The 24,873-nt window shown below is 33.2% G+C and overlaps 2 protein-coding genes across 2 annotated transcripts; one reads left to right on the top strand and one right to left on the bottom strand.

The window, feature by feature from the left end:
• Positions 1–9,542: 9,542 nt before the first annotated feature.
• On the top strand, positions 9,543–11,117 carry LOC115722862 (uncharacterized). Its single transcript, XM_030652200.2, has 3 exons — positions 9,543–10,255; positions 10,353–10,502; positions 10,610–11,117. Exons 1-3 carry the CDS (start codon positions 9,608–9,610, stop codon positions 10,886–10,888), a joined length of 1,077 nt encoding a protein of 358 aa, XP_030508060.2. The 5' UTR covers positions 9,543–9,607; the 3' UTR covers positions 10,889–11,117.
• Positions 11,086–13,634, bottom strand: LOC115722861 (pentatricopeptide repeat-containing protein At4g14820). The gene is made up of 2 exons (XM_030652199.2): positions 12,999–13,634; positions 11,086–12,738 (listed from the first exon to the last, which is right to left on the bottom strand). Exons 1-2 carry the CDS (start codon positions 13,598–13,600, stop codon positions 11,142–11,144), a joined length of 2,199 nt encoding a protein of 732 aa, XP_030508059.2. The 5' UTR covers positions 13,601–13,634; the 3' UTR covers positions 11,086–11,141.
• Between the last annotated feature and the right edge of the window lie 11,239 nt (positions 13,635–24,873).

Here is a 24,873-nt window from a genome sequence, read left to right as displayed (position 1 = left end):
AGCTTTTCAACTGTATCTAAATATTACAATTAGACTGATAAATTAAACATTATGACTAAAATAAATTTCATAATAAATCAAACTTGTACTTACGATTACTTTTATAATTATAAAAATTTGAAAGATATTATTTCACACATATTTATATTTATAGATTTGTCAATAATATTTATAACAATATCTAATTTATTGAAATAAAAGTTTATTATCAAAACTACATAAGTTTACAAAATATTTAAACTTGGGATATTAGCGGCTAAACCACTTGAACTTTACGGTTTGTAACAGTTAAGTGTCATGTGGACTGTCCACGTGGCAAATTTTTAGTGGTCCACGTAATATTAATTTTAAAAAATAATTATAAATATTTAAAAAATTAAAAAATTAAAAAAAAGTAATAATATTTTTTTTACTTTTTTTTTCTTTTTCTTTTTCTTTTTTTCTTTTTTTTCTTTTTTTCCCCTTTCCCTTTCCCTTTCTTCTTCCTCTTCTTTTCTCGTCTTCTCTCTCTCTCTCTCTCTCTCTCTCTCTCTCTCTCTCTCTCTCTCTCTCTCTCTCTCTCTCTCTCTCTCTCTCTCTCTCTCTCTCTCTCTCTCTCTCTCTCTCTCTCTCTCTCTCTCTCAGTAGGTTTTGCCATGGCCTTTGTCAAGCCAATAACGGTCGAGAAGTACTCCTCCTGTCGGCAGTGGTCCCGATGAGCCGAGTTGCATACGAGGCAATCGCTCAGCTGATAAGCTCCGTCCTCGAGCGGCGGCTCGTTCTCGCTTGTGAGCATTTTGGTAGCCGCTGAGAGCTTGGGAAGTGTAGAACTTGCGAGGATAGTATTGGCAATAGAAGAGGGGGTTAGATGAGCCTCCTCCGCCGCCTCCGTTACCCATTTGAGCTTGGGACCTTCTGATGGGTTTAGAAGGAGAAGGGGAGAAGGAAGAGGGCGGTGGCTGGTTGAGGAAATCTTAGATGGCTGGGTCCGCCTTCGCTCCGACCTGGTGCTTCGGCTCCGGTGGTGAGACGAGAGAGAAAGAGGGCCTGGGAGGGTCTTGTAGAAAAAGAAGAGGAAAAAAGAAAGAAGAAGATGACGAAGAAAAAGAAAAGAAAAAAAAATGACTTTTTTTAAATTAAAAAAAGTAAAAAAGAAAAAAAAAATTACTTTTTTTTTCTGATTTTTTAATTTTTTTAAATATTTATAATTATTTTTTAAAATTAATATTACGTGGACCACTAAAAATTTGACACGTGTACAAGTGTGTACACGTGGACAGTCCACTGTGGCACTTAACTGTAATTTTTGGACGGAGGAGTACAAATCAAAACGGAACCAGGGTTTAGATAGTTTTGCCGCTAAAATTTCAATTTTTATAGTTAACTGTTACAACCCGTAAAGTTCAAGTAGTTTAGCCGCCAATATCCCTTTAAACTTCAAAAGTTATCGTCTAGCGACTATCAAAGTGAGCCAAAAGTGTCCCGAAGGCCCTAAACACTCCAAGTCAAATTATCTTGATATGTACAATCTTCATCCTTAACTTTAGACTTACACTGGTTCGGTTCTAGCTCTTACCTGCACATACACGTAATAACTGTGAGTCGACAGACTCAGTAAGAAAAGCATAATCATAAACATAAACATATAACCAGGTTGTAACCAAGCGCCCATACACTTGATCACGATCTGTTAACTAGGTCAGGAACATTCTCGACAAAGTATGACTGACTATGAATCCAGCCTATACTCAGTACTCTAGTCGTACTGATGTGGTAGCAGTTAATTAATACTATCTGAAAGCCTAGCATATATATATTGGCATCTCCGTGTAACTTTATGTACACCTCACTGATACCCTGAAATTCGATGGCCATTGGTTTACATAACATATATTTGTTGGTACCTCAGTGCAACTCTATGTACACCTCACTGGTACCCTGAGATGTTATTCTGATGGCAACTAACATGCACACTAAATATGTATACATAAATATATATATATATTTATGCAATCATTATACTAATCTTACCTTGATTCCAAATGCAAGTATGTCGGTAACCCTAAGTGGAAACTGCTGCTCGATGTTTTATAGGCCTCTAAATCACAACATACGTAAAATTGATAAGCGATATGCTAAATCATTTTCGGGGACTTAAAATTGAAACTAAAAGTTTCCCTATCGATAGATAACACAGCAATACCCTAAGCATAGCTAAAACATGAAAATCTAGGGTGCCAAAATTTCTACAACTAGTAAATTGGATCCCCAACCGGTAAATTGATTTCTAAAGGTGCTGCCTGGGGGAATCAGTGGACTAGTTCTGCAGTGCAAAACTAAACTGGTCGACTGGTTCAGTGTAGGAATCCCGAAAAACCCAATAAATAACTCAATTCAACCCCAAATTGAATAAAACTCTCTAGAGTACCTAAATAAGCCACAATAAACATATTTCAACCAAAAACCATAGCCATAACTCTCTGAATTCAAACCTGCCAATAAAGACGTAAGTTTGAGCTTTTTGATATTTCACCAAATTAACACCCAAATCAATACAAAAATAACTCAATTCATCATCAAATACCAGCAGAAAACTCAAGAAACCAACTCAACTCGCACAGAAGCATAAACCTAAAAATTCAAGCATGAACTCTAACTTTTCTCTCAAAAACTCAAAGACAAAGGAAGCATAAACCTTACCTTAACCAGTTGAGAATACTAACTCAAAATCAACCAAGAAAATCCTAGAATTTCCTGCCTCTTGCTGCTGCCGACCCAAAGAGTGAGAGAAAAAAGATTGGTGTGATTTTCTTATCTGTAAGATTTTATCTTCACAGGGCTTTTCTAACAATACCACTAAATAATTAGCATATACTAATAATTAAATAACTTAGTTTTAATTACAATCCATTCAAAGATCCACTAATAAAATCTAAGGTAAAAGGACTTAATTACCCTTACTAACTTATGAAGTAAGCAACACACACTTATAAAAATTCACATATAATATATATATAATGCATCTGGCATTCAAATATATCTCCGTAATTGAGATAATATTTTCCTAAAACTTAATTTTGACAATAAGTCCTAATTTCTACTAAGAATTACATAATCATAAATCAATAATTAAACTCTTAATTATCTACTATTTCTCATGATTTAATTATGCGATCATTAGAAACTATATTATCTGACAAAAGCTTGTAGTTATGATGAACAAAGGTGTTGTGCTTATGCCAAATGCGCCAACTAAGAGCAATAAACTCCTCCAATTCCTATTTACTCAAGAGATTCAATCCAACATTAGCTCATAGAAGCTAGACGCATCTTTTAAAGAATCAAGACCCTTAATAACCATTCAGAACGAATTGACTTAAGCGTGTAGCATAACTAAAGTGCATGAATAGTAGTCTCAATTATTACAAAAATAAATGAGACATACCTTAGAAGCATCCAAGAGATGATGAGTCAAATTTGCATAAGACGGTAAAAAATTCAAGCTTGCTTTCCAAATAATTTTTTTTATCTTTAGAGAGAGATTAAGGCCCCAAAGAAGCTTTCACGATCGAGAAGATCCAGAAGAAGCTGATTCTTGGCCCAAACCCCGAGCTCGAAACAGTGCTCAATAATCACTTTTAACAGTACATACCAATGTCAGAAAAGTATCAAATAAGCTTATCTTATTTATCAAACTAAGAGCAAGGAATAGACAAAGAGCCCAGTTGGCACAACTTTTGAAAAAACTAAAAGATGATTTTTTAAAAAGTTATGATAAAAATGTATTGGTAAGCAGTCAAAAAAATAACTTTTTGAAGAATTTATAGAAAAGTTACCGCTAAAAGTTAAAGTTGGCACAACCCAACTTTTAGAAAAAATTATTTTAATTAAAAGACTATAATGAATTTATTTATACTAAAACTATATATACTTAATTATTATACTAGGTTGATGTTACGTGCAATGCACGTAAAATTAATTTTTTTTTTTTTAATTAGGTTCAATAAGGTGATGTTAAGGGCAATACATTTATGTTTAATTTTATTAATTAGGTAATGTATTTTTTCTTTAATTTTTTAAATGAAGTTTGAAATTTTGATCTTCAAGAAATTTTTTTTAGCTATTGCTACATTATTGTGTCATTTGAATATGATATATATGTATTTTTAAAATTGTTAAATTTTTTTAATTAGGTAATGTATCTGATAATACATATATTGTAATTTACTTATTCTTATAACCAAAACTCGCATAACCAAATTTGAGTGTTTCTATATATAGGTTGGATTCGTAAATTTAATATAAAGGTTTTTTATTTCTAAACTTTACAAAAAAATATGGTGTGTGAATTCAATTTAAAATATAAAATAAATAATAATAAAGTTAAAAAATATAGTTAAAAATATTTATAATATTTTAAATTTAAATTTCTTTATATAAAATATTTACATAATTTTTCATTTTATTTTAATTTAAAGCTAAACCAATAAATTTAAAATAGCATTAAAAATATCAATAATATTTTAGGCATTTTAAATTTTTTTCTAAAAAAATCTTTTTATAAATATCTATATAATTTTTATTTTTAAATATATATAATAATATCATAAAATCAATAAAGAATATTTCGTTAAGTAATAGGATATTCTCTTAAAGTTAACATAGAAAGTATCGTTAAACCAAAAATTTTGTTACATAGCCACACTTTATATAGAATAGATATTAAAAATATAAAAATATTTTAACTAAATTAAGTATAATAAATAATAATTAAATCTCTTATTTACTTTTAAAAAATAGTTTATATTTAATTTTAATGTAATGTACCAAATCAACTTAGAGTTTTTCTTAAATACTTGAGCTTTTGATTTTTTTTTTTTTTATTTTACATTTGATAAAAAATATAATATAAAAATATTATAAATTATTTTGATCAAATGAATATAAATTTAAACTTTGAAAAAAATTAAAAGTATATACAAAATAAAAATATTATATAAAATAAGGTTTTATATATTTGTAATTATAATAAATTAGATTATAACATTATCATTATCATTATAATAGATCTTAACAACTTACACTGCTTTAAAATTTATAATTTACCAAACACTTAGTTCAATTTTTTTCCACAGATCTGCAATAGTTACTTTTTTTTTCACAGCACAACTATAATTGTTTTTCTTTACAAGCTTTCATATTATCAAACCTATCCTGAATAAAAGAGGTATTCTATCTACCATAGTTAAGTTTAAGATCACTAATCAAACTGTGATATTCCATCAATAAAATGTATTTTTTGTTGAGTAGCTCATCACTCAAGAATTTTAAAGTTAAATTTGTTTGACTTGGAACAATCTTAGAATGAATAACGTTGAAGAAAATTTTCTAAAAAAATGTGAAGAACAAATTACGCTGAAAAAATATTATAGACAAGTACATTACATCTACACTCTTACAAACTTGACAAACGATCAAATAATTATAAGTAATCCTAAAAAAAACTTAGACAACCAAATAAACTAAAATCACTTTTAGTGATCAAACACTAGATTGGAATTAAGAATATTATAGTCGGTAATGTTCGATATAAAGGGTACTATTTTGGGAAAAAAAAAAACAATTGTCGGTTAATATTCCGATGTGTACATAATTGAATGACCGAAATTTTAGTCAAATCATCAAAATTTATTTTGAGTAGTCAATTGTTGTATACTATTATAGAATGAATACAAAAACATTATTATTGTAGCAGCAACCAATAATGGTGGCAAACTTGGCATATTATTGGAAAGGTTATATCCAATGTAGGTTTTTGTGACAAAACAAATCACTTTTGAGTTTGTATGTTTTTCAAAGTGTTTTCACATTAGTCATTAGAATATTTATATAAATATACATGTTGTTTACTACTTTAGTAGCAGTTCACTAAAAATCAGGTTTCTAAAAATTATTCGAGATTGTAAATGGTCCAAAAGGCTATATTATCCTCGTCATGTCATCATGCATGTTTGTACTGTTAATTTTCTTCTTGTCGTTTTCTTGTATAAGACCATTATGTGTAAAAATTAAAATATAACTCATTTAACAAAAAGTATATTTCAATTATGTACCAAATCATGTACCTAAAGTAATGTAAATTTGACACAGCAAATTTTATACTAAATTTGGCACAATATTTACTATAATGTAAAATTTACGCCATAAATGTACTACTTTTCATTTACATTTATGTCATTTTTATTATTTTATTAGTATATTTACTGATTTCAAATTTATATTTAACGTATTAAATTATGAAACATTTATATTATTTTTTTTTATTATCTTATATAATAAAATTGATTATAAAATTATTAGATTATATTTTTTTAATAAAATATTAATTAGATATTAAATTTTACATTAAAATTTTATAATTATGTATTAGAACACAAAATTAAAATTTAATATAAATTTACCACAAAATTATTTTTGTGCTAAATATAGTAATTATTTTTGTGCTAAATATAGCACAATTTTTACATCTCCAAGTTCTAATCACGTATTGAAAGACAAAGGAGGTTTTGGTTCCATTTTTTTTAATACTTGATGAGAATCTCTTCCCATTTAATTAAATTTACCTTATTATATATGTTCCTTTCTGTCATGTTATGATACACATGTACATAATTAAATACATATAATTTTTCACTAGAAGTCATTATTTCCCAAGGCACACAGAAAACCAAAAACTGCTTGAGGAATAGATGTGGACCTGAAATTTGTATCTGGTGACCATAGATTCTAGCTATGATTTAATGCTTTGTCGAAAGATTGATACATACATATTGATATATGTTTGGCTATAATTTTTATTAATATATAGGAATGTTTATTAAATGTAGTTAATAGGTGTCACAAATGAATTTCCCTGGACGAAAAGGCATCGATCTTTGGACTGGGAAATTGATGGCTGAACCTACAACATGTAATCTGGTAGTGGTGGTAATTTATACCAGAATCGTTTTATTAGAGCATCTAAAGATACAAATAAATGATTAAGCTAAAATATAGTTTACCTTACTAAAAATATAATCTAATCCTGTGTGAAAAAGTGATACAAATTTTAGCTGTTCATCAAATCATTTAAATTGTCCATACTACAAAAAAAAATGCAACTTAAAATTCTTTACAGTGCAGTGCGGTTTGAATTTTTTTAAATTACACAGTGTAGTGCGGTTTGTAGTTTTGAATTGTTAATATGCGGTTCAAACCGCACTGCACTGCATATTATAAAAATACCAATTTTTATATTTATTTAGGTTCAATATATGAAGGTCAGCCCAAATCCCACTAATTATTATATTGTTGAAACTTGAATGTTCTTAATTCAATAGAATTTATACATTAAACATATTATTTTGAAAGCAATATGTGAACCGTGCAACATAAAATGATTTCTGATCTTTTATTAATTAGTAAATCTGATTATATTGAAATGTATTTTATTTAGTGCACAAAATTCCAACAGATTCATCCCTTTGCTTGATCCCAACTGGATTGCAGGTTTGCAATATATTACCTTCTTGCATAACTTTGATTCTATTGATCATCATGTTTTCTTTTTCATTGACAATGATAATAATCGGAACAAAGATACACTCCAACACTACTTGCCTGAATATCAGGTCAATGCCATCCTTCAGATTCCCATTGACCATTCCTCGTAGGACAGCCTTATTTGGGGGCATCACCACTCTGGCATTTTAACAGTTTGTTCAGCCTATCACCTGACTAACCTCAACCCTTATCCATCCTTGCCCTCCTCCTCCAACCCTCGTTGTTTCAAACAATGGTGGAAAACAGTCTGGAACACCAAAACTCCCCTAAAAATCAAACACTTCACTTGGAAAGCCTTTAACCATATCCTCTCCTGTGGCCTAAACCTGTTTAACAAGAAAATTCTTAGCAGCCCCCTCTGTTCCCACTCCAAAAGCAAAGTAGAGACAGTCACCCATGCACTTCTAGATTGTCCCAGGGCTAATAGCCCCCTCTGTTACCAGTAACCATAAGTGTGACATCAAGGAATATTATATGAGAGGTTTTGATCACCTTAGCAAAGAGGACTTCACCTTGCTGATTAGTCTACTTTGACAGATTTGGATCAGAAGAAATAATGCTCTATTTAATCACAATTCTAACAACCTAATTGATATGGATGATTATGTTATTAGCTTGTTGCAGGATTACTAGGCGGCACAAAATCTCAACTCAAAAACCAGCATGTTGGAAGTTGCTCATACAGATCGGATTCTTCCCTCAAACAGCAATTCTGCAATTCTTGGCCTCCAGCACGGCAACTACAGGTTAAGTGTCGATAAAGCTCTTGACTTGAAGAAGCTTCGAACAAGTTTGGGGGCAACAATTAAGAACTGGAATAATCAGACCATTTCAGGCCTTTTAGCTCCAAAATGGGGTGTTTCTACATCCCTCTTTTCTGAAGCTGAAGCCTTCTGGAAGCCCTGAAATGGTGCTCTGCAATCAACCTCCAGCCCAACCTCATTGTTTCTGACTGCTCACAGTTGGTCACAAAAGTTTGGAGCAATTGAAAAGACAATTTAGCTCATTCGAGCCTGGTTAAGTTGATTCGAGAGTCTCTATCCCAATTCCCTAATGCATCCTTGTGTCATCTTCCTAGGATTGAGAATTGTGAAGCATACCAAAATACTGTGTATGCACTTCGACTTGATGAGGACTCAACTTGGTGAGTTTAGTTTTCTCTCATTTTTGTTTGTGTATCTATTACTATGGTTATTATCTCCTTTCCCCTTCTTGTTAGTTACAGTTACCTCAAAAAAAAAAAAATGATGAGGGTATTTTAGCTAATTATTAGTACTTTATTTTAAATGGAGAATTTTATTTACAACTCACAAAACTATAAGCACTTCAACCTGATAAATTTTAAATTAATTTTTAAAAATTACTCATATTATATTTTTAAATTTTATTTTTACATTATTTTTGGTTAATGTCAATAATTATTTCAATTTTAATTTTATATTTTCCTTTTAAAAATATATGTATTTTTATGTTTATATTTTGTAATTAAATTTCATATATTCTTTTTGTCTTAATAATTAAAATATATTTTATTTTTATTTTATATGTATACATATATTTTAAAGAATATGAGAATAAAACAAAATTAATTTAAATTTTGTTGCTAAATTATCTCATACACTATTTTTTTAATTTTTTTTTAAAAAAAAAAATTACAGTTTAGATTACTTTAGTAGTTTTTATGTGGATTTTAATTACGATTTAAGTTGGTTCGTTAATTACAATATAGATTTTTATGTGGATTTCAGTAATAATTTAACAAAAACGGTTTAGTAAACATAACAAAATTTTAAATTTATATTTTATATAAAATAAAAATGATTAAAATATTCTTTGGGTGCAAACTGCAAAGAAAACACTCTTTAATATTCTCATTCGCAAATCGCAACTAACGGTCTGACTTCTAAGCGTTCTAAATATGACCGTTGTATTCATTTCAAATTTGAAAACTTCATTATCCATATACTAAAATATAAAATAAACCACACCCCGAAAATTCTCAACGCCTAATGCTCAACAAGCAACCATGAAAAACGTCGCAGTTCTATCATCAGCAACTTCGGGGAAATCGACTACGACCACCGCCTCCATCGAAGAACACCTATCAGATCAATGCCGAGACAGCTCCTGCTACTACTTCCCGGATTGCCGAAAAGATGCGAATTGTAACTGCGAAATGTGCTTGGCAAGTATCAATGCCACTCTCGACCTCGTCCCCATGAGCTCTCTCTCCAAGCTCTCCACCGTTTCTAGGCCCAACCACAAGGTTGCAGTTACTCCCATTTCTTTCAGCGGTTCCAGTTTGTCCACGCCCACTTCAAACACTACCCGGACTCCGGAGTCTCGGCATCTTAGATCATCTTCCAGGACTAATCTAAAAGAGAAGAACCCGAAGAGAGAGGAGCGGAAATGGGGCTGCGGTGGCGATTTCTTGAGATTGTTTAGGCTGTTTAGCTTGATTTTCGTAGCGGAATTTGGGTTTTCTGGGATAGTTTCTGAGGTGTTGAAGCCTGCGTTTACTCCGGATATGGTGAGGAATTTTGGAGAGAAATCTTCGGCTGTGAGAGATTTGAATGGGAAACTGAGGTTCTTGCAGAAATCGTTGCAGGGTATTGTTGATGTTGATAAAATTTCCAACTGCAGCTATGCTAATTCCAGATGGGAAATCAACCAGGTGCTTGTTTTAGTAACAAAGTTTTCTTGTGCTTTTTTTCTTTCTTTAGTGGGAAAATGTACTCAAAATATCGTACCTTTTTTTGATGGATTTTAAGGATGGTTTGCTACTTAACTCTGGCTGCAAATTGTACAAATCTACCTCAGAGGAGATAAGAATATGGGGGTGGCCTCTGCAGACGGCGGGCTTACTCGCAACTGGAATCTCTTCTAGATCGTTCACCATTATATCTGGCAGAGTCACAGAGGTAATCTTAACGTTCTTAATTAGGATATATAGTCTTGATTTGGCAATTAAAAAGTGGCTTCTTTTCTTGCTTTATGAGTTATGTTTGTTTTGTGTTGGTTTGAACAGTGGTCGGATGGAAAGGTTGGGTATGTTATTCGAAAGACGAATTCTTCATGGGGTCACCGAAAATGGGGATCCTCTGCAGTTCAATTCGATCCGAATACATGGATTCTGGAATATCAGCGCAGCGCGATACTTGAAAATCCAAGATTGGTTTCAGCAGCACTAGCAATATTGAAATACAGGGCGTCAAGAATACTTGGCAAGATGAAGCAAGATTTATGGCTCTTCTCTGCTTTCAAGAGTTACCAAAACCATAATTTCGCTGCCCAACACCCAACCTAATGGATTATGTCCAATTTTCTCATTTCTTGTGAGAAGCTGAATTTGCATTTTTCTCCATTTTTTGTTCTGTTTTGGTGTGAAACTTCTATGCTTGTTGCTCAATGATATAGATAATTAATTAGTACACCAAACTGTATATGTTGACCACCTAATGCAATGTAATGAGGAAATCTTTGTACTTCCTTTTCTAGATGTGGTTGAGAAGAGAACAATTAAATTATGGTATAAATGCTAGTTCAACCAATTTATACAGTTACCAAAAGTCTTTACAAGAGCAGAGACCGTCTTTGAAATGATGAAATCTAGTTCTATCTCTTACGAGAATCTCTCTCTCATACACCTTTGAGGACAGCTTCATGAAAGTGTGGCAGTCCTCACAAATTCTGAGATTTTTAACTATGCGAATGCATGAAACTTTACTTTTGCTTATCAACAACCCAAGAGAAAGTGCCAACTTCTCACTGTGCCAGAGAACCACTTCTTTCTTTTCTTCCTCTTCTAGATCAACCAAAACACTACTTGTATTTGGAGCATAACCAACCAGTTTCAACTCATTAACTACCCTGCTTAAGTTCTCGTAGATCTCATCTGTTTGTTTGTGTCTTTTATCTGCCATAAAAAACTCATGGACTTCGTCGTTTAATTCGATTCTACTAAACCCCCTCTCCTTAAATATGCCACTGTTTTCCATTAGATTTCTCACCTTCCCAACATCATCCCATCTTCTTTCTTTGGCATAAATGTTTGATAAGACAACAAGGGCCCCATCATGGTCAGGTTCCATCTCAAGAAGGCGTTTCGCAGCAAATTCTCCTAACTGGCTCTCTCCATAGTTCCGACAAGCTGCCATCAAAGACCCCCAGATGACAACGTTGGGAGCCATGGGCATAGTCTCTACAACCTCAAGAGCTTCTCTCAAGAGATTGGCACGGCCAAAAAGATCAACCATGCAACCATAATGCTCATGTTTAGGAGCAATGTTGTATTCATCAATCATTGAAGCGAAAAGCTTTTTACCCTCATCAACCAACCCTGCATGGCTGCAAGCATAAAGCAAACCCACAAATGTGACACCATTGGGTTGAACATTTCTCTCTTTCATTTTATTGAAGAAACTTAGAGCATTGACGGCATCACCATGCATTGCACAGGCATTAATCATACTGGTCCAAGATATCACATTTTTTCTTGGCATCTTCTCAAATACCTCCCTTGCTCTTCCCAAGCTCCCACATTTGGCATACATATCAATAAGAGCATTATTAACAGATAAAGTGCTTCCAAAGCCATTCCTATTGACATAAATATGGATCCAATTTGCCTTATCCAATGCCCCAAGATGAGCACAAGCTGAAATGACACTCAACATTGTTACGTAGTCAGGACTTACTCCCAACTGTTGCATTTCATTGAACAGCCTAAGCGCCTCTTGAGGCCAATCACTCTCGGCATAAGCAGAAATCATGGCACTCCAAGCGACCACGTCTTTCTCAGCCATTTGGTCAAATGTCAATCGAGCATCTTGAAGCTGCCCAAGTTTTGAATATCCAGAAATCATGGCAGTTGAAACAACTAAGTTTTTGGATGACATCATGCCAAACATTTTTTTGGCCAAATCCATGGAGCCACAACTTGCATACATGGCAACAAGAGAGCTTTGTAAACGAGAATCAACAGCAATATTATTGTCAATGATGAAGTCATGGATGGCTTTCCCATAGGTTAAATTTCCAGCTCGGCCACATGCGGAAAGAATGGTCGAAAGTATCATACGATCTGGCTTGATATCAGAGTACTTCATCTCTTCATAGAGAACAAAAACTTTGTCAAAAAGACCACTCTGGCAGTACCTGTTCAAAAGATGTACAAGTCAATGATTTTTCTGACAACTGAAGTTTATCATTTTCAAACAAATTCGGTACTTTTCCTTTTCTACATTATAGTTAGTTTGTTTCCGGAAACTCGAGCACAACGCTTGCAAGTAGCCACACAACAATTTTCATCATCTATCTACAGATATATCCTTTCAATTCAATACAAATATGTAAGCATGCCCACTTTACTAAGATAATAAATATTCAAAATAACTATCACAATAATCATACATTACCCATCAATCATAATGCTCCAAGCGACAATATCTCGCCTAGACATTTTATCGAACACCAAGCGAGCCTCCATTACTCCCCCGCAAGACGCATACATTCGAACCAACCCCGTATCAACAAACGGGTCCGTACAGAATCCCAACTTCAAAGCGAGTCCATGAATCTCCATTCCCTCAGCCAAAGCCGAAGCTTTCGACGCTGCCTTCAAGATAGCCGGAAAGCTGAAACGGTCCACTCCTACTCCATCCTTCCGCATCTTCTCATACACCAAAAGGGTCTTCTCCGCGGAGGCACCAGCACGGGTAGAAAACTCACGCAAGAACTTGTTAGACAAAAGGGCATCGGGATTGGAGACATGAGTGAAGACGGAGAGAGCATAGTCGAGGCTGGGGGAGATAACGCAGGAGGCCAGTACGAGCTTGAGAAGGAGTGAGTTGGAACGGTCGAGTTTGGAGCGGAGGATTTGGGCGTGGACTTGTTTGAGGTGAGCGATGGTGGTGGAGGAAGAGAGAGCCGTGAGAAGTGTGGTGGTGGTGGTGGGGTTGGCCTTGGGTAGGACTGGGAGAACTAAGGTGGTTTGGGTTAGACTTGGCATTGATAACATTGGCGGCTTAGAGCATATCCAACACACCAATGTTTTTTTTAAATGCAACACAGCAATTTTTAAAATTGTTAAATAACTCCACGACACATTAGTATAATATTTTTTTGACCTCTTACTAGAAAAATATTCTAATATTAAAAAACTCTAAAAATTATCATAATAATCTCACACTATACCTTATAATATTTTAGTTTACTAATTTCATTTAATATACTTAAAAAAAAAATCAATTTCAAAAAATACTCTTTTAAATATTTTATACAATACCATCCTATTAACTTATCACTTTAACCAAAATGCTTTTATTATTTCTTTATTTTCAAAACCTATAAGAATCTAAAAAAATTATAATCTCTCTACAGCCAGCCGTTCTCCAACTGCCGCCCCTACCTTGTAGCCTCCTCCGCCCACGTCCGACCCCACTCCGCCCTCCTGTGCAAAGAACGAAGAATGAAGGACCATTCCCGTCCGTCCAAGATTCTCCGTCGTTCTCCTTTGAAAATCTTTCTCCATTCTTCGTCGATTCTTTTCCTTGTACGAAGGACTCGTCCACGCCGATCTTTCTCCATCCACACAAAGGTATTGTTCAAAAAAAAAGTTTGTTGTTAGTTATTTTTTTTTTTTGGTTAATTTAGAGCGATTATATATTATTTGTGTTGAAATACACTTCATTTTGATGAATTTTTTCTTAATATGTGGTCGATTTTATATGGTAGTTATAATGTTTTCTGATCTAGTGTGGTGGTGGTTGAGGAAAATAAAAATGATGTATGTTCTCGATGTTAGACTTTTTATTTGGGCTTACATTAAGTTTTATTGGTTTTATTAAAACTTGGGTTGATTGGATAGTTCTTTGCTCTGATACCACATGTTGTAGAAATTAATAATATACCCAAGATCTATTTGTATATAACATAGAACACAATAGTAATATATAATAATTAGATATGTGTACCTGATTAATCCATAGCAATTATCTCTGTTTGATCCACAGCAGTTACTCCACTTTGATAGTACAATACTATCAATTAAGTCTTCCTCCCTAGATCTCTAAATCAGAAGCAGTTTATTTATCTGATTATCAAAAGGTATACAATTGTGATGAGACAATATGTATTTATAGAGTTAGGGAGGGGACTTAGCTACAAAACCCTAGTTGGACCCTTATCATCTTTAATACCCGAAATTAATACCATAGATTGATGAGAAATCGTGTCCCGAACAAAACCCATCAAAAATTGCAAGTTTTCGTGGTGTTTTTTGGCCGGAATTCGTCCAGACCCGCCTGCGGCCGAACCGGGTCGCGCGACCCGCCTGGAGATCCGGCTGGAGCTTGAAGATGACTCCCAGCCGCAATGCCCACTCGCACAGCCCGCGCGTGGGGGCGCGTGCGGCACTCTCGGGTGTCGTTTTTCGACGTTTTTTTTTTCCAACGTGCTTAAAATTAAATTTCTGATTTTTCTATGATTTTTAATTAATTTTTTGACTTCTTTTAATAATTATTATTATTTTAATAATAATTATGTAGTTAAAAAATTATTAAAAATATTTTTTGATGATTTTTCGAAATCTGTCGATCATAGAAAATTTTTTGGGTTTCTTCTCGTTACATAGGACATAGTCACTCTCTTACTTGATTTATCTTGACTATGTAATCTCCACCAATATTCTTTCTTTCACATTTTTCCATTATTTGTTGTTCTAAAATTTTAAAACTTGATTGTTTGATGTAAAAATAATGTGTTATGGTGGACACTTTATTTTTTTATTATCAATATATTACAAGCAATTTATATATAACTTTTTGGAAATTTGGTTGAAAATTATTAAATTTTTAATGATTATTTTATTACCAAATTTCATATGTTATAGAAAATATTTATTTTGGTTGGCTATATGTGTAATTACTTGCCCAAAGGTAGTAGTTATACATATTAGTTCACATTCCATGAAGTGAGTTAATATTAAATGTGTATATTTTAATTATTTGCCCAAAGGTAATAATTTAAATATATATATTTATTATTATTTTTTGATTGAATTAATATATATTATTTAAGAAATTTATTTGCCCAAAGGTAATAAATTCTTAATTGATATGTATTTTTTTCATTATTGTTAACTTCATGAAGGTAGATCATGTGTGTGTTATATTCTCACCCCAAAGGGGAGTTTATAATGACCAGTTGACTCTACAATATTTTCTAATTGCTTGGCTAATATGGCTTGATCAAGTTTTAATTTTTTGGATTTTTCGGTCTCCTTTCTGCGAACAACAATAACGTTTTTATCTGAATTCTGAATGCTTCCAACTTTAAGACATGGAAACGAGATGTGAAAATTACTTTAGGCATAATAGATTTGGACTTATGCCTTCGAGAAGAAAAACCTGCTGATCTTACTGACTCCGCATAACCGCCCGCAGAACTCATCATGCACTATGGGAAAAGTCAAGTCGTCTTAGTCTTCTTACTATGAAAAGATCAATTCCTGAACATCTTTTGGTGGTTTGCCAAACACCACAAATGCCAAAGAGTTTTTCAATGCTGTAGAAAAACTATATGACACTGGTGAAAACGCTGAAGTTGGACATCTTATGGATAAAATGACAACCATTCAGTTTGATAAATCAAAGGAGTGCTAGATTTTATTTTGAAAATTATTATTCTTCAGTCCGAGTTGAAAGATCATAATATTCCTCTTCCTGACTTTTACACCATTCTTCAAGTTCTTCATGAACTTCTTACTTCTTTTAGCTTTACCAAGACAACCTAAACACTTATAGTAAAATATGGAGTGTTAATAACCTTATTTCTCAGTATATAGCTGAAACAAGCAAGCTAATAGAATGAGAAGAATGAATCTTCTCACTTTGTTTCTCAACTCAAGCCCAACAAAGGATAAAGAAAGGGAAATTTGATTTTCTATGCTTAGAAAATCAAAAAATTTGATTTCTAAACCAATAATTAAAACCCTAAAAAAACTATACCTTTTTTTTCAAAACCCCAAAAATACCCCTCTCATTATTCTCAACCATCTCTCTCTCTTCCTCCTTTCTCTCTCAAAGCAATCCCACCCGAAACCCAACTAAGAAAGCACCAAATCCAACCGATCCACCTCCGGCGTTCCACCCAAAACGCCGATCGACCACCACCCACGGTGAACCACCGCACCCACGGTAGACCGCACCCACCCACCGACGGTAGACCGCACCCACCCACCCTAGATCGCACCCACCCACTCTTGACCGCCCCCACCCACTTCATGCGATTTTCTCTGAAACTTTTTTTTTTTTCCTGCGATTTGAGAGAGGGAAGAAGACAAAGGTCCGATGGTCGGACCTTGGGGGTCCGATGGTCGGACCCATCGGACCCCCAAGGTCCGACCATCGGACCTTTGAATTTTTTTTTTTTTTTTTTTCTGCGATTTTGGAGAGAGAGGAAGAAAGTGGTCCGATGGTCGGACCTTCGGTCCGATGGTCGGACCCATCGGACCGAAGGTCCGACCGCCTTTAATTTTTTTTTTTTTTTTTTCCCGCGATTTGAGAGAGAGGGGAAGAGAGAGGTCCGATGGTCGGACCTTGGGGTCCGATGGGTCCAATTGGTCGGACCCCATCGGACCCCATGGTCCGACCATCGGACCTGGGGTGTGGGATTATTGGGACCGGCTAGATAGAGAGAGAAAGAGAGATAGTTTTAGTTTGGGGGTATTTTTGGGGTTTTGAAAAAAAAGGTATAGTTTTTTTAGGGTTTTAATTATTGGTTTAGAAATCAAATTTTTTGATTTTCTAAGCATAGAAAATCAAATTTCCCTAAAGAAAATATGAAAAGAAGCAACCACAACCAGGGGCTAAGGGATCTCAGAAAGCCAAGTGAGAGGGAGTCAATGCTTACAGTGGACACTTATATTGGAGTTGACGTTATTTATGTTGGCACATTAATTCTTGAATTACAGTTTAGTGTTCAGATTGTTTTGAACAGTACTTTATTGATTCCTACTTTTAAAGTAATTCAGTTTCGCTTCCGCTTTTAGTTAAACAATAATTTTCTTTTCCTTTTGCCAATTATAGTGTTAACATTATGTTTGACTCCGAATAATTGGAAACTGTTTTTACTCTGATATTCTTTTCAAATTATCATTGACTTCCTTAGCTTCCTTTTTCAATGCTGTGAATATTGTGGGTAAGAAATCTTATATTAAGATAACATCCTTATTATTCTGGCACGATAAATCGGGTCATATTTCTAAAGAAAGAATTGATCGATTACTTCTAGCTGAAATTCTTTCTCCTGTTGATGTTTCTGGTTGTGATACTTGTGCTGATTGTACTGGTGAAAAATTGACCAAAACAAGAAAGAAGACTGCAAACCGCAGTCAATCTTTATTGGAAATTATCCACACTGACATCAGTGGTCCTTATTCCACCACGTTGTGCAGAAACAAGTATTTTATCACTTTTATCAATGATTTTTCTCGTTATGGATTCACCTATTTAATTAAAGAAAAATCTGACGCCCTTGATAAACTCAAAATTTTTCGAAATGAGGTTGAGAAACAATTAGGAAGAGTCATCAAAGTTGTTCATTCTGATCGTGGAGGAGAATATTATGGTCGTTATACAGAATCTGGACAACACATGGGGCCTTTTGCAGAGTACTTACAAGAAAATGGTATAGTTGTTCGATACACTATGCCTGGTTCACCTGAGCAAAATGGCGTTGCTGAAAGGAGAAATCGCACTCTCATGGATATGGTGAGAAGCATGATGAGTAGAACAAATCTTCCAGAGTTTTTATGGGGTGAAGCACTTATGACTGCAACTTATATTTTAAATCATGTTCCCAGTAAATCTGTTCCCAGACCCCTTTTGAGTTGTGGACTGGGCGGAAGCCTAGTCTGAATCATCTTCGTGTATGGGGTTGTCCAGCTGAAGTAAAGATTTATGATCCTAATTTGAAAAAGTTAGATCCGAGAACAAATCGTTGTTATTTCATTGGTTATCCAATGCGCTCAAAAGGATATCGCTTTTACTGTCCTACTCGTGGTACGCGAATTGTTGAATCTCGCATCGCTAAATTTCTGGAATTTGATGTTGCTGAAAATATTACTTCACCATCTCTTGAAATGGGGGAGTCATCTAAAGGAAATTTTATTCCTATCTCTTTTTCAAGAGATGATAATAATAGCAGTCTTATTCTTACTCTAGTTGATAACACTCCCATTGCTGATGAATATATTGCTCCTAATATCTAAGATGACAAGGGTCCTACTATTGATGAGGAACCTATTATTGAAGAATGTTTTGTTGTTAATGAAGATCCTGTTATTGAAGAAATTCCAATTGTGGAATATGTCATTTAAAATGGTGGTCAACAAATAGAGGTTATTCCAGAAGTACCTCCTATATGGAGATCTCAAAGACAAAAGATGTCAATAAGGTGTGATGATAAATCTATTTACCTTGGAGAAGGTGAATGTGATCTTGGTCATTTTGTGGAACCTCTTACTTATAGTGAAGCACCCAATTGTCCACATTCTTCAAAATGGATAGAAGCTATGGATGATGAGATTAAGTTCATGGACAAACATATTGTATATGTGGAAGTTAGTTCTATTACCTGATGGTTTTAAACCAATAGGTTGTAAGTGGATTTTAAAGGCTAAAAGGGATAAAAAGGGACAAATTGAAAGGTTTAAAGCGTGTTTAGTGGCTAAAGGCTTTACTCAAAGAGAAGGTATTGATTACACTCAAAATTTTCTCACCTGTTTCCACTAAAGATTCATTCAGAATTATTATGGATTTAGTTTTGCACTCTGATTCAGAGTTGCATCAAATGATTGTTAAAAATATTGTTCTGAATGGAGAATTGAGTGAGCAAGTTTAGATGTCTCAACCTAAAGGCTTCGAGGAAAATAGAAATGACAATTTAGTTTGCAAATTGAAATGATCTATTTATTGTCTCAAGCAAGCATCTCACCAGTGGTACTTGAAGTTTGATAAGGTTGTGACACTGTTGGGTTTCATCGAGAACAAGTTTGACTAGTGTTTTTATATGAAGATCAGTGGGAGTCATCATATTTTTTCTTGTTCTTTATGTAGATGATCTTTTACTTGCCAGCAGTGATTTGTCATTACTAAATGAGACCAAAAGTTTTCTATCTACCAATTTTGATATGAAAGATCTTGGAGAGGCATCTTTAGTTTTGGAGATTGAGATTTATCATGATAAGAATTGAAAATTTCTTGGCTTACCTCAAGAAGCTTACAATAATCGTGTGCTCAAAAGGTTCAACATGGATTTGTGTAAAGCTGGTTTCGTTCCTATTTTGAAAGGGACAAATTTACTAAGCAACATTGTCCTAAGAACGACTTAAAAAGAGAAGCAATGAAGAATATCCCATATGCAAGTGCAGTAGGGAGTTTGATGTATGCTTAGGTTTGCACTAGACCTGATATTGCTTTCATGGTCGATGTTCTTAGGAGATATTTATCTGATCCTGACCATGATCATTGGGTTGCAGCCAAGAAAGTTTTGAGAGATTTGCAAAGAACAAAGAGTTTTATGCTTGTGTATAAGCATGTCAACAATCTTTAAGTTGTTGGTTATTCAGATTCAGATTTTGGTGGTTATGTAAATGATTTAAAGTCAACTTCTGGCTATATTTTCACTTTTGTTGGTGCTGCTATTTCTTGATAAAGTGTTAAATAGACTTTAATCGTATCATCTACTATGTATGCTGAGTTTGTTGTATATTATGGGGCATCTTTGCAAGCTTTATGGTTAAAGAATTTGATTTTAGAGATACGACTAGTTGATCCTATTTCCTCTCCTATACTAATCTATTGTGATAATAGTATTGTTGTTTTCTTTTCAAAGAATAATGAGATTAGTAGTGCTTCTAAATATAAGGAAATAAAGTATCTCACTATTAAAGACTTGGTTAAGAAAGGAGACATTGTGATAGAATATTGAAAGACCAAGTTGATGTTTGCAGATCCTCTAACCAAAGGATTAAGTGTCATATTGCTTGATAAATATGTTTTTAATATAGGCATTTTATAATCTTTTGCTCCTTTGGGTTAGTGGGAGTTTCTTGCTTTATCTTTTGAGATTACATTTATATGTAATTTACTTGTTGATGTTATGAACTACTTTGTGGGCCAATACCATTTTGATTATTGGATGTTTATGCTTTCAGTTAGGCTTTGTTATATTCTCGAGAATAATTGAATTGAAAGCATGTAGTTCATATCTTGTTGTGATCATTGTATTTTAAGTATATTTGCTTAATGACAATGATATGTTGTTGGCTTAATTCTTTAAGCATATTTAGTGACACTAACTTATTTTAAGTGGTGTATAATGAATTTCACTGGCTTATTTATTAAGCATCACGGTATCAGTGAAGTTGAGGACTGATAAGGATATTATGTTATTTTAAATTGATCACATGTTGAACATAATTCCTTACCACACTACTAGACTTATTGACCATGTCGATTTAATACTTTGGTATTTGTGATTATGAATGTCTTTTGTTGAGTTAAAAACAATATGATTGTCATAGTTCATTATCAAAGGTTAAATTGGACCGGTATGTTGAGATGCTATCAGAGAACTATCATTTTTTAAAGTGGCCACAAATGTTTTTCTGTTGTTCAACCCATGAGTCGTTTTCAAACAAAATTATTTTGATATATAATATATATGTATTAAAATTAATGTAGCCCAAGTGGGAGAATGTTAGACTTTTTATTTGGGCTTACATTAAGTTTTATTGGTTTTATTAAAACTTGGGTTGATTGGATAGTTCTTTGCTGTGTTAGCCCATGTTGTTGGTGATCAATTGTTAATGGGCTTAGCATCTGTGTGTAAAGTCTAGGTGAAGCAGAAGTGTGGGCTTTTCTAGTTGACTGAAGCCTTTGATGAGCAGGCCCAGCCCAACTAGGGTTTTGTAGCTAAGTCCCCTCCCTAACTCTATAAATACATATTGTCTCATCACAATTGTATACCTTTTGATAATCAGATAAATAAACTGCTTCTGATTTAGAGATCTAGGGAGGAAGACTTAGTTGATAGTATTGTACTATCAAAGTGGAGTAACTGCTGTGGATCAAACAGAGATAATTGCTATGGATTAATCAGGTACACATATCTAATTATTATATATTACTATTGTGTTCTATGTTATATACAAATAGATCTTGGGTATATTATTAATTTCTACAACACTCGATTATTTATCGAAAGATTCTTGATAGGTTATTGATAAGATTTAACTTTTGGTGATGGTCATTAAAGTTAACAGTTGTCGACATGTTATCGATATATTGTCGACAGGTTCTCTATCGACAAAAGATTGAAAAAAATTGTAATTTTGTTTTTTAATTGATTCTCGCGTGAATATCGATTGATTATCGACGAGTTGTCGATAAATGTGATAACCATTAAGTTTAGCTATTATCGAAAGATCCTCGATAGTTGAATTATTGCAGAGAAATTGTAATTTCATTTTTTTAATTGATTCTCACTTGATTATCGATTGATTATCGACGGGTTGTCCATAAGCTATTGATATGATTGAGAATTTTTTTCGCTAAATTGGTTATCATCACTGGATTATCGACAACATTTCGATATGTTCTTGACAGGTTATAGTTTTTAACTAATTTTGTAAAAAAAATTAGGATATTAGTTATTATTGATAGATTATCGACAGGGTTGTTGATATGAATAAATGCTCATCAACTAATACAATTTTATTTTTGATCTTATTATTTTTGTAAGTATGCTTAATATTTGGTGATTCAAGAACCCAAATCAAGTTTATTGGATTAGATAGGCATTATTCTACAATTTTAATTTATTTATTTAATATATTATCAATATTAGAAGAGTTTAAATATCTTAGATATTCATCGTAATAAAGTAAGTTCTGCAGTTATTTTAATTGCGGATAAATAGAATAATATGCTTATTAAATGAGTTTGATTATCTTAAATATTCATAAGTAGCGAAGTAGGTTCTGTAATTATTTACACTGTGGTCAGATGGGTGGTTATTTTTTTATTGTTATGTATTATTTTTTTTGTTGTTTATAGTAAGCTTAAATTTTTGAGGAACTAGTTAAATTATAGTCGTTATGCTGCCAAAATTTCGGTAGGATAACAACTATAATTTTTGTTGTCATGTTGATTAATGTTGCTTGATTATCGACATATTCTCGATAGTATTAATTAGTTTTTTAGTTGTCATGTTTGGTGATTACTGATTATCGATGGGTTCTCAGCAAGTTCTCGATAGGATTTAGTATTTTTTTTATCATGTTTGCTCTTATGTTTTTTTATTATTATATTGTTTATCTTTTACAGATAGCTCCAGAGCTTATTGTTCCCACTTCAACCCACTTTTCAGGTCGTGTGACATATAGAGGGAGTGGAATATTCACTTCTGAAAAACTGAGTGTTTGCAAATATCAATAATATATACGAAATTATAATATATATATAACTATATACGTCTACAGCAGCAGAATGTAATTCTATTATTGCAGAAATTAGTTTTGCAAAAACAAACCAAAACTGGCAGAATATAAAAATAATTGCAGAAAAATAAATCACTTGACACAAGAGATTTGTACGTGGTATCAGTGTTCTTTCAAACACTACTAGTCCACGGGGTCACGCCCAGAGAATGAAATCAATTAGTAAAGTATCAAAGATTACAAAAGCAATTGACTTAAACAAATTTAGACTCCCTCTAGTAATTTGACGCAACCCTTTGTAATCCACCTTGCTAATCTGATCTCTGAAACACACCAAGTAGTGAACTCCCTTCAGCTATTGGTGTGTGCTTACTTCCTCCCGAAGTAAGGCTTAAACAAATCTTCTCCCGAAGATATTGTTGGGAATTATTTTACCAGGATCTTAGATCTACTCACAAGTATGTTTATTAACATCCTAAACATGAACTTTCTAAAACGATAAAATAAACACATATAAAGTTAAGAAAACCTTACATTGATGCAGCGGAATAAATGTCTCCTTCCACTCAGATCTCTAACCCTTGATTCCTTTCTGTAGCAGAGTATAATCAAGATCTGAGCCCGAATCTCCTTCTTCTTCAAGCTTTGATCCTTCACAGTCTTCCAATCTATGATTGAGTTACTGCTTGCTGTGTGTGGGCACTTACTCTTTCACTAGGGTCACGAAAAAGATGAAGGAAAAGAGGGAGAAGTATTTCGGCCAAGGTAGAGAGTGAGGAAGGCTCAGTTTTCTGAAGAGAGAAATTTCTGTCAGAAAGGCTTATTAAAAACTTGTATTTTGACTGAGCCATAACTTTCTATTTATAGGCAACTTACTAGGTTTAAGTTTAGAATTATTTGGCATTAAAATAATGAAAATAATAATTTGAAAAAGCCTTATAAGTGGCCGGCCATAGGTGTTGTAATGGGCCCCACTTAATTTTGCAATTTTATCAAATTTTATCTCTATTTTCTCAAAAATGCCAATTTTCCAATTCTAACCTTTTAAATGCCAAAACTAATTATTTAATAATTAAAATACATTATTAAATAATATTGTCATTTAATTTAATTATTAATTAGACATATAAAGTCTATTAATAAATAAATAAACCTAGAAAACTCTTTTCCTTACAATTTCACCCCTGCTTAGTGAAAATTCATAAAATTAGACATAGTCTAACTTTAGAATTATAATTGATTAATCACGAATCAATTAATGAGTCTTACAAGCAGAATGTTCTCAGCTAGAATGGGGACCATGGATCTATATGCTGAGCTTCCAATAAGTGAACCAAATTTACCAAGTAAATTCCTACTTATTAATTCTTCGTTGAATCCACTCTTAGAACTTAGAATTGCACTCTCAGACTTATATAGAGCATATTGTATGTTTCACGATACCAATATACTATCTCATTTAACCATTGTTATTATCTTATTGTGATTTAAAGATCCTCTATATAGATGATTTACATCGAGATGGGATTTCTTTACCGTTCTCACCCCTCAATGTATTTTGCCCCTTAAAACACTTAGCTACCTGTAAATGGTGTTTAATGATCTAATAATTAGTCAGTTAAACAAGAGCTCATCCATTTACTTCTATTTGCTAAGCTCGAAGGGAATCATCACTTAACTTCTATACACCAGTAGAAGCTATAGATTCCATATTTATGTTCAGCACTCCCACTCAATCATACTATCATGTTCCCAAAATATACGTATCACCCTGACCCAAAAGTAGG

This window comes from Cannabis sativa, chromosome 9 (assembly GCF_029168945.1).
Source record: "Cannabis sativa cultivar Pink pepper isolate KNU-18-1 chromosome 9, ASM2916894v1, whole genome shotgun sequence".
In the NCBI taxonomy this organism is placed as follows: Eukaryota; Viridiplantae; Streptophyta; class Magnoliopsida; order Rosales; family Cannabaceae; genus Cannabis; species Cannabis sativa.
Note: the sequence above shows the minus strand (reverse complement) of the source record. Positions and strands in the feature narration are given on the sequence as shown.

What these genes read in the sequence shown, in the direction of transcription:
- LOC115722862 (XM_030652200.2), top strand. Translation starts at nt 9,608, where the DNA reads ATGAAAAACGTCGCAGTTCTATCATCAGCAACTTCGGGGAAATCGACT. An exon ending in CCAGATGGGAAATCAACCAG is followed by an intron (nt 10,256 to 10,352) that starts GTGCTTGTTTTA and finishes ATGGATTTTAAG; the next exon opens with GATGGTTTGCTACTTAACTC. An exon ending in TATCTGGCAGAGTCACAGAG is followed by an intron (nt 10,503 to 10,609) that starts GTAATCTTAACG and finishes TGGTTTGAACAG; the next exon opens with TGGTCGGATGGAAAGGTTGG.
- LOC115722861 (XM_030652199.2), bottom strand. Translation starts at nt 13,600, where the DNA reads ATGTTATCAATGCCAAGTCTAACCCAAACCACCTTAGTTCTCCCAGTC. An exon ending in TGGAGCATTATGATTGATGG is followed by an intron (nt 12,739 to 12,998) that starts GTAATGTATGAT and finishes TCTTTTGAACAG; the next exon opens with GTACTGCCAGAGTGGTCTTT.